Raw genomic sequence first — 10,732 nt, 5'->3', positions numbered from 1 at the left:
TAGGTCCAATATTTTAGCTGATTAGCTTTATAATCATTATAAAGTAGTGAGAGCTGTTTTTCCTGATGCACAGCTCAAAATAGTAGTAGTACCCACTAAGGTGAGCTCAGGGTGGGTTTACATCACCTTTTATGCCTCCGTTTGACGTACAAGTTAGGAAAAAAGGATACAAAAATGCAGCACACCACATTCTTGTATCCTGCACAGTCCAGTAAAAAATACGTATACATATTTTTTATTTTTACAATGGAACTCTATGGGGAACGGATGCCACTGTATGGTATCAGTCTGAGGCATCCGTTTAACGGATTTGTTTTTTGTATATGTTAAATGGACAGGAAAAACGTGATGTGGACTCAGCCTTAGTGAGGTGGAATCATTTCCAGCTGAACTCGATGTTAAATCTGTTTTCCAGCCTGGAGATATTGAGAATATCCTGAGGTCATTAATATCTGATCTGTGGCCATGCTGGCGTCCTGCTGCGCAGCTCCATTTCACCTGAATGTGGCTTTACAAAAGAGATTTTCCTTGCTGCATTATTATACTGTACTAAGTGCTCTAGAAAGAAAGAACACTTGAAACCCCTGCAGATGCTGCACTTGCAGCCGGGGGCCTCATATTTCATTTCTTCAACACATGTATATAACAAAGTTTTGGCAATTTTGGTCAACGACTTCAGTCTGCCAAAAGTGATGGGTCGGGTTGGAAAATTTTGAATGTTGTCACCCAAAATTACATGTTTATGGAATGATTGGCCAAACTAGGACGAATTTTTGCTATTGTGCTGCAGCCAGTTTAGTCTGGCATGTTGCTGGTGCTCGTGTATGGCAGGTCTACAGAACAGCTTCATCACGCGGGGACATTTTGGCCACTGTGTGGCACTGTTCCCACATGCAATTTTCCTACGTGAAAATCATTTAGACCTTTACATTTTACAACGTGTCTTGAGTTTGCATTACTCTGTATACGGTAGATCACGTCATTTGTCCCTTCACAAATAAACAAGCAAGTAAACAGGTCCTCTTTTAATATTTAATATCCTTTATAGTCAAAAACATAAATGGTCTCAAATGATATACATTAATCTACTTTCTTTACAGGAACTATACAGCAATATCGACATTTTCACTTAAATAGGTTGGAACTACATATAAACATAAGGCCTCAGTCATTTCACACAAGAAAAAGGAGCACATCAAATCTGTACAGTAGTAAATTACATAATGCAACAGCTTCAATATATGCCATGACATGCAATGTGGCGTCGCCTCTTTCATGCTGTAATGCTTGATAGCCACATATCAGTCGATATCATTCAATGTCAACTCCTTCACTGTATAAACTATAGAACAACTCAAGCCATTCCGTCATTGTACATTGATAAAAGCCCTTTATTATACCAGTGGTGATCAGGCTTGTAACATGTAGAATATTCCTGGCTTCATGCATCCCAATAGTCTTATCATTTAACAGACATGTTTAAATCTTTCCACTCCTGGGTGGAGATAAGTGACGTCCTATCAACTGACACCTCGTTTGGGAAGAGTAAAGGTGGATTTACATGTCCAGATATTGGGGCAGAGCGAACGCTCGTTCCCAACAATCTGCCCATGTAAAAGTGCCACAGATCACCTGATGAACGAGCGAAATGCTCGTTCATTGGGTGACATGAATAACGATCTATAGTGCAAGCACCTAAATGATCATTTCTGGGCAGCAGATCGTGCTGTCTAAACAGAGATCTGCAAAACAAACACTGCAGTTGTATGAGGACGAGTGATCGCAACGAACAGCCGACTGTCAGGAACGAATCCTTCCTTCTCGACAATCGGCTTTAGCTCTGTGCATGTAAATGCACCTTAACTAACATACAGCTGACACATTTACTGATGACTCGTCCAGATAATAGCCAGGAGCCATCTCAATGTAGAAACTATACTGTGACAGCGATTTCAGGGTGTACAAACACAAAAGTACAGTAAGAACGAACGGTTAACCGTTTTCTTCATTTTTCACTTGAGTTTTTCTTTAAGTACTATAATGTTTGTGCATTTTAATACTAATGTATGTTAAAGGGGTTTTCTATGATTTTGATGTTTATGGCCTATCCTCAGGATAGTTCATCAACATGAGATTGGCGGTGGTCCAACTCCCACCGTCCCCGTGAATCAGCTGTATGAATAGACCATGGCACTCCACGAGTGCTTATGCCTCTTTCTAAGCCTGTGACGTCACATTCATTGGTCACATGGCCTAGGTGCAGCTTAGTCCCAAGTTCAAGTACATGGGCCTAAGTTGCAATACCAAGCACACTGGCTATCAAATGGACGAAGAGGTGATTGTTAGACTGTGAAGAGCCCACGGCGTTCAGCTGAGCTCCAGTAAGCACCACAGCTTCCTCAAGCAGCTGATTGGCAGGGGGGGGGGGGGGGGGGGGGAGTTCTCTGGGAGTCGGACAGCTGCCGTTCTCCAAGAGAAATCCCAGAGAACTCCTTTAACTCATATTAGTTTAGCTTTAGGGCTCTTGCTAATGGGAATTTTAGGGATCTGTGTTGTCCAGATGGGTTCCTTGTTGGTCTCTACTTCCTGGGCCCTCTCGAGACAAGAAATATGAATGCTTAGCCAATCACTGGCTACAGCGGTGACCACCTCAGCTGACGAATACCTGAGCAGTCACAATTCTGTGTTGAGGGGGTCTAGAAAGTAGAGATTGGTGGTGGACCTGTGAAGCATTGGGGCTGAAGTTTCAGGGATCTGTATGACATTTTCTTACGCAATTTTGCCATGTTTAAAAAATGTTTAGTTGCTAGAACAACCTCTTTAAGGCTTGGCTCACTGTATTCCTTCCGAAACTCAGGTATTGATATTATATAAAAAAGAGACCCTTTCTTTCTTATCTCAGACAACCCTTTGATAAAGCCTATGGCAGATTTATCAGAATTAGGAATCTGTAAACTTAAAAAAAATTACAGAGAATTGTGTATTTTTTTGAAACAGGAGCTAGATGAAAAAACTTGCTTCCTAAATCTGATCCTCACTCCAACTTTGAACTTTCCGACTTCACAGCAGCCTGCAACTGGAGCACTGTGTACAGATGACAAACTCCTGTCAAGTGCAGCCTGCAATGTGTAGTTACAGGGAGGAATTCTGAAACCCACTGACTGAGAGGTGTATCTCGTTCCAGCTTCAAAGCAGAGCTTTTTCCCCCCGCTTTATAAGCTATTCTTTAAAGCCTTAGCAAAAATGTAGCTTCATGAGGGGCATTTTTTAACTCCAATAACCTTTGTAATCTAGTATATTGCATAGCTTTATACAAAGCACACTTTATAGCACTTTGCTATTTTACATAGCTTGGTTACAAAAACAGAAATATTGTCCAAGCAGATGGGTGTCTAACAGTCCCTGTGCCAGCAGGTAGCGCTTTCATCCTGATTGGGAGAAGAAGGCACAATGCATGGGATTATCACAACATATCTCTGGAATTGCGGATGGCACAACACAGGACCATACTGAAGATCATGCCGAAGATCTGTAAAACAAAACAAAACAAAGAGTTAGCTATGGGTAGAAAATATTAATTGCATGAAGTTCATGTAGAATAACAGAGGTATGAATTGTACAGTTGGCTTCTATGGGTCCACGGGCAGTTCGCTGTGCATGAAAAATATGGCCATCTGAATCAGGCCTAACGTCTGTGCCAACATAGCGTAAGCAATGATTTCACGGTGTTATAGTGTGGAGGGTCACACTCCATTAATAAGGGGAATAACACCCCCTTCTCAATTTTTTCATACAAAGGAATAGCACAACTTGAACTTTGTTGAATTAAAAAAATTACTTTTTGATCTTGATTTCAGATCTGAAATCCTCGACCCTAAACATACAGTACAGACCAAAAGTTTGGACACACCTTCTAATTCAAAGAGTTTTCTTTATTTTCATGACGATGAAAATTGTAGATTCACACTGAAGGCATCAAAACTATGAATTAACACATGTGGAATTATATATATAACAAACAAGTGTGAAACAACTGAAAATATGTCATATTCTAGGTTCTTCAAAGTAGCCACCTTTTGCTTTGATTACTGCTTTGCACACTCTTGGCATTCTCTTGATGAGCTTCAAGAGGTAGTCCCCTGAAATGGTTTTCACTTCACAGGTGTGCCCTGTCAGGTTTAATAAGTGGGATTTCTTGCCTTATAAATGGGGTTGGGACCATCAGTTGCGTTGAGGAGAAGTCAGGTGGATACACAGCTGATAGTCCTACTGAATAGACTGTTAGAATTTGTATTATGGCAAGAAGAAAGCAGCTAAGTAAAGAAAAACTACCTGAACCCAATCGAGATGGTTTGGGGTGAGCTGGACCGCAGAGTGAAGGCAAAAGGGCCAACAAGTTCTAAGCATCTCTGGGAACTCCTTCAAGACTGTTGGAAGACCATTTCAGGGGACTACCTCTTGAAGCTCATCAAGAGAATGCCAAGAGTGTGCAAAGCAGTAATCAAAGCAAAAGGTGGCTACTTTGAAGAACCTAGAATATGACATATTTTCAGTTGTTTCACACTTGTTTGTTATGTATATAATTCCACATGTGTTAATTCATAGTTTTGATGCCTTCATAGTCATGAAAATAAAGAAAACTCTTTGAATGAGAAGGTGTGTCCAAACTTTTGGTCTGTACTGTACTTCAGATTAATACTAGGATCTATAGTCTTTTCTCTTTGTTGTCTAGACAGGATACATGTTTCACTCGCCAGAAGATTTCAAATTACAGCAAAAATGAATCACAACTACACAGATGATAGTCAGTTGTATTACTTAGTGGTTTGTGTGGTTTTAGACTTGAGCAATATCCAGGTTGCGAGCAAAATAATGGAATTAGACATTTTTGATGTATTAGATATACTTTGGTTTAATAAAGTAACACAGGGCAGAGACAGCCAGCAGAGAACCCATATATACAAACTATGTGTTGGTTCCTCTCCAGTTGGGGGCATCTTCCTTGTAGCTCCTTGCATAACAGATGTATAGAGACTTATTCCCCCGCAGAACTAGACATGTTTCTGGTAAACATAAAAATATTGCAGGACAAAAGCCAATAATCCACTTGATCTAAGGTATGAGTCTGAATGAATACATATGGAGCAGTCATACCTCCTACTTTTATTTGGACAAAGAAAAAGAATGTGTGGGGCACAGAATCCAAGAGTAATTTTGCAGACAAAAGCCTCATCCTAAATATATGTACCTGGAAACCCAGCTGCAAATTCTGGCATAAATTGCACCAAAAAGGTAGTGTACATCCCATGTGCAAAAATGTGAATGTGTTTGAGACGCTTTTTCCATCTTACTAGACAGTTTTGAAAAGTGTTCATAAAAATGGGGCATGTAGTTTAGAATATTCTTAAAATCTGCCAGATTTATTAGGGTGTACGCTATTATTTTGGTGCTCAATCTTGGTGTTAAGTAAGCCAGCCAAGAGGTTGTCCAAGATAACAATTTTTATGGCCTATCCTTAGGACAGGCCATCAATATCAGATATCAGCTATTTCATGAGGCTGCAACATTTGGGGTGAGCATAACTCTTTTTTCATGTCACTCCGTACACAGAAATGCTGTAGAAACTGTACTGAGTAATACAGCCTTCTTCCATTTGCTTGAACGTGACAACACTGCAGTACCCTGACCAACTGCTTAGCCCCATACACTGCACTGTGTGTTCCAACAGTTTTCTGATTGCTTTGACTGTAGTAAGCAGAAACCTTCATGTCAATACTGCAACCATTTATACAAACAATGGGAGAAGGACTGGCAGCACCGAAAATGGCAGGGGAGAAAGAGGACCCAGCATGCATGTGGAACCTGCATTCCCCGTATTTTTATGGTGGCTGTTATTGCACATAATAGGTAGTATTTAGTGTTAACTTTTCCGTCTTACAGAGATCTCCTTGACGTTTGGCAGACGGGCCTAAATAATGTCGTACAAAATGTATTTGCCAAGAATCTCAAATTTACAAAATAAGAGTAGCATTAGCACCAGAATATTTTCTATAACTTTGGCATTATTGTACGAAATTTGTGTTTGCAGAGTGCTGTTGCATTGTGTTTTTTTTTTCTAGGGGAGAAAGAGGGGCGTATACAATAATTTTTTATTGTACATTAAGCTACATGGGGAAAATCTGTCATTAACTTGGACAACCCCTAATAACTACCACTTATGTTATTAAAATAGAATATATGTATAGAATGTCCATGTAATTTAGTACTTGGTATAAGCACATACAGTGTTTGACATTGGTTCACTTTTTACTCTTTTTAACTCTATATTTGCACAGACAACTAGAAATTGTGTAAAAGATGAACAATTGGAAATGAAACAGTCTAAGAAGTAGAAATATGCCCAAACCAGGAATGCTGGGAAGTATGGTGGCTTGCTGTTGTTAGTGAGTCCTTCATCTACTCCAGGTGGAGCAGCCGCAATGCTTTGTGATCAGCTGGCAGGTTTCACTAAGATAGGCTGACTGTTGGCTGGAGATGAGAGCTTATCTATCAATTTTACTGGAAAAGAACATACAGTAGATAGTCTATATGAAATGTGCTTGCAAGAGAATTAAATCTTTATATTATATGAGTTATAGTTGGGCATGGAGGCATACATGTTCAGTATGGTATCTACATTTGACCACAGATGTTGCAGCTGGGCCTCTAGATCCTGCACACTCATAAGTTGCTGAAGCTGGCGTCCCAGCTGGTCCCAAAAATGGGTCGATAAATCTGGCAACTAGGCAGGCCAAGGACAGGCCAAGAACGCGTTGCAATCTGGTGGAGACATTCCTGGGAAACCCTTGTGTGTGTAGGTGAGCATAAAGCCTTATTCACACATCCGTGTCCGTGCTCAAATCCGTGAGCAGGTGGTCAGTGATGTGTAACACTCCAGAGTTGTGTTACTACTCGCCTCTACCCCGCTACTATCTGTTAAGAGCCTTTACATTGTCATCTGATGTAATTTGTATTATGTCTTAACAACTGTGCATCTAAAACTATGCTAAACACAATTGTTATTGCAATTTTAGAGGTTCACCAGCAGGTGGCAACATCATTGCTAGAGATAGTTTTAATGTTATGGCCGTTCAGAGTGGAATGATCCTGTTCTATTCTGCCCCCCTGTTGAAGAGAGGTGGAGGTATCCGTCTTCTTGCAGCAAGAGAGGAAAAAAACTGTTAGAACCAGTTGAGTTTACCCCTGTATAGGGAAGACAGCAAGGACCAAGTCTCGGTCTGAGACTTAGTCATATTCCCAGTCTGAGCCCCTTTAGCCTCAGCTGGATGAAAAGAAAGCAGAAAACTCCAGACAGTCTCCAGAGTTCCAGGAAGAAAGCATCCCCTGAGAAACCATCTGAGAGATAAGTCCAGAGACCTAGGAGAAGCCATTCCTTCTCAGCTAGTCTGTCCCCACAAAGCAGAAGTTAAAGAATAGTGCAGAAGATTAGTTCCTGCCACAATTACAGAGCTACCAAGCAGACGACTTATCCTGCAAGCTCACATTTGAAGAGCAGAAGCCTGCCAATCATTGCTAAAACCTGCTGGGACCAGAGACCAAAGCTGTGTACTGCTTGGATACAAGTTATCTTCAGTAAAGAAACGTTTGAACTTCATCTAAAGGTCTGGACATCATTTCTGCTGCAAAATTCCTCTATTACTCCTACCATCACTACACTCAAATTTATTGCAAGCGAGCCAAGAGCCAGGAGTCCATCCGTACCTAGGTAGGAGACACCGTTGACACAATTACCACCACCCTATAGAGACATTATAGTCCATTACACCACTCAGGCATTCCTAATCTGGGACGTGCGTTATAACACCTTGGAAGGGCCCTGGGGTAGTACCCTGCGCACGCTGCAATTGGCATCACGACAAAATCAGAACTTTAAAATACCCGTATCCTGGCCCACTGAATAAGTGGCATCAGCGTACAAGTTCCTGGTCACTGCAGATGCATCTGTGAAGCTGTCCGTGAAGGATCCGTGTTGGGTCCGTTTGTCCATTTATTGCTGTCCGTGTTGCATCTGTGTTTCACTGACACTGAACAACTGAAAAATAATTTTCAAAGCATCTCTTCTTATGATCCGTGAAACACAGATGCAACACGGATGGCATCTGTGTTGCATCCGTGGTTTTCACTGACCCATAGACTATATTGGACGCGATGGATCCGTGAGCGGACAAAATAGAGCATGCATCTGTGCTAAAAACACTGACCCGCGGACAATACTAAAACACCGTTGTCTGAATACACACATTAAAATGAATGGGGACGTGTGCTGTCAGTGGAGAACACGTACAGCACACATCCGTGAAACACTGACGTGTGAATGAGGCTTAAGGGCTCGTTCACACGAACGTGTGCTGGCCGTTGCCATATTGTGGACCGCATTTGAAGATCTGCAATACACGGGCACCGTTCCGTGTGCATTCCGCATCAGGGATGCGGACCCATTGACTTCAATGGGTCCGCAAATCAGGAGATGCGGAACGGAAGCACAGAACGGAACACTACAGAAGCACTACGGAGTGCTTTCTGGGGTTCTGTTCCGTGCCTCCACACCACAAAAAGATGCATTGCGGACCGCAATTTGCGGTCCACAGTACGGGGCACGGGCTTCACACGGTCGTGTGAACAAGCCCTAATCCTGCTAAAAATGCTTTTGGAAGCCCTGCCATAAGAGGCAACACATGTGGTCACAGGATGCCCTGCACATATCACTGAGCTGTTAGTTTCCTTCTTATCAGGGTGACTGAGCCATAATACCGGAGCACTATAGAGGGCCATTACTAGGGGAAGTCCAGGCAGCATGCTGGAGGTAGGGCTGGCTTGGTGGTATGGGCCATTGCACAGCAACAGTCTGAAACAGGTTCCAATGACACTTTCTTTACATATGGGATTATTCTAATGGCGTTAGGCTTAGTGGCCAGTGTAAATCTGCATCACTTTAGGATTTCCTTTTTAAACACAGTGACATTAAAAAATTAGAAACGAAAATGGTGTAAAGTAGAACTGGCTTAGTTGCCCATAGTAGCCAATCAGATTCCACCTTTCATTTTCCAAAGGAGCATTGAGTGAGGACACATTCCCATATGCATTTTGTGTATATGTGAGGACATTTATATGAGTAGTAGTTAGAATCCATATATGCAGATTTGATTGAGAATTTTGCAAGGTTAGGACTTTTCTAAAACATATATGGGGTCATTTATGTTGAGGCTACTTTCACACTAGCGGCAGGACGGATCAGACAGGCTGTTCACCCTGTCGGATCCGTCCTGCCGCTATTTCGCCTTGCCGCCGGACCGCCGCTCCGTCCCCATTGACTATAATGGGGACAGGGGCGGAGCTCCGGCGCAGCACGGCAGTTCCTGGTGAGAGGCCGCCGGACTAAAAAGTCGGACATGCAGTACTTTTAGTCCGGCGCCCCATTATAGTCAATGGGGACGGAGTGGCGGTCCGGCGAAATAGTGGCAGGACGGATCCGACAGGGTGAACAGCCTGTCGGATCCGTCCTGCCGCTAGTGTGAAAGTAGCCTGAGAAGTACGCCACTTTTGTTGTATTTTTGTCGCAGATTCGGTCGCAACAGGGATTTGTGGCCAAAACTGCAACTTTTTTCTGCTCACGTCACTTTTCCGAGGTGGCGGTAAAAGTAGGTGGGGAAGGGGGTAGGCCGGCCAGCCTGTCAAATTTATCATTTTCTACACCTGTTTTTGGTGTAGAAAAATACTTAAAGAAGACCTTTCACCCTAAGTATCTAAACTGACTATATAGACGTGTAGAGCGGCGCCCAGGGATCCCCCGGCACTTACTGTTATCCCCGGGCGCCGCTCCGTTCTCCGGTTATAGCCTCCGGTATGTTCGTAGTTAGGCTCCACCCAGGGGAACCTGCCGCGCTCTCCTTCTCCTATGCTGTAGCGCTGGTCATTCGCAGCGCTCAGCTCATAGCCTGGCTATGAGCTGAGCGCTGCGATTGGCCAGCGCTACAGCATAGGAGAAAGACGCCGGCAGGTTCCCCTGGGTGAAGCCTAACTACGAACATACCGGAGGCTATAACCGGAGAACGGAGCAGCGCCCGGGGATAACAGTAAGTGCAGGGGGATCCCTGTGCGCCGCTCTACACGTCTATATAGTCAGTTTAGATACTTTATTCGGGTGAAAGGTCCTCTTTAAATTTATACCAGCAAGGGAGTTGTTCATAGATTTAAGCAAGTCGCACGGCCAGCGCTTAAGTTATGTAGAGGCCAGCATCTCTATATAACTTAGGAGCAAAAGCGTCAGACCAGGGTTATTAAGACCAGCGTCTAAAACGCTGGTCTTAATAAATTACCCCAATGGTTCATAACTAGGGTGCATTCACACGATCATAAGTGCTTTGCAGCCCGCAAACACAGATAGTGGCCATGTGCACGCGGCATCACGGTGCCGACCCATTGACTCCATGTTGCGGCAAAGTATGGGACATGGCCTATCTTTTGCGGTGTGGCCACACAGAAGTGGAAGCCTGCTTGCGCGCCACAAAAGGTATGACATGTCCTATACTTAGCTGGAACAGCAAAACAGTTAAGGTCGTGTGAATGCTGCCGTGACAAATAATCAGAAATTATATCAATTGTGGACACGCTCGTTTTCTAAAAGGTTATCCTTTTAGAAAATGAATAAACTATGTAGCCTCTGTCTAAATTA

General features: G+C 43.0%; 1 protein-coding gene across 1 annotated transcript in view; it reads right to left on the bottom strand.

Moving 5' to 3' along the window:
* Positions 1–2,997: 2,997 nt before the first annotated feature.
* Positions 2,998–10,732, bottom strand: part of TSPAN2 (tetraspanin 2) — a 172,330-nt gene continuing 164,595 nt past the window's right edge. Inside the window, exon 8 of the mRNA XM_040423829.1 lies at positions 2,998–3,529. Coding sequence (XP_040279763.1) covers positions 3,464–3,529 — 66 coding nt within the window. The 3' untranslated portion in view covers positions 2,998–3,463. The remainder of the gene's footprint in view (positions 3,530–10,732) is intronic.

Source organism: Bufo bufo, chromosome 3 (genome assembly GCF_905171765.1).
Source record: "Bufo bufo chromosome 3, aBufBuf1.1, whole genome shotgun sequence".
In the NCBI taxonomy this organism is placed as follows: Eukaryota; Metazoa; Chordata; class Amphibia; order Anura; family Bufonidae; genus Bufo; species Bufo bufo.
Note: the sequence above shows the minus strand (reverse complement) of the source record. Positions and strands in the feature narration are given on the sequence as shown.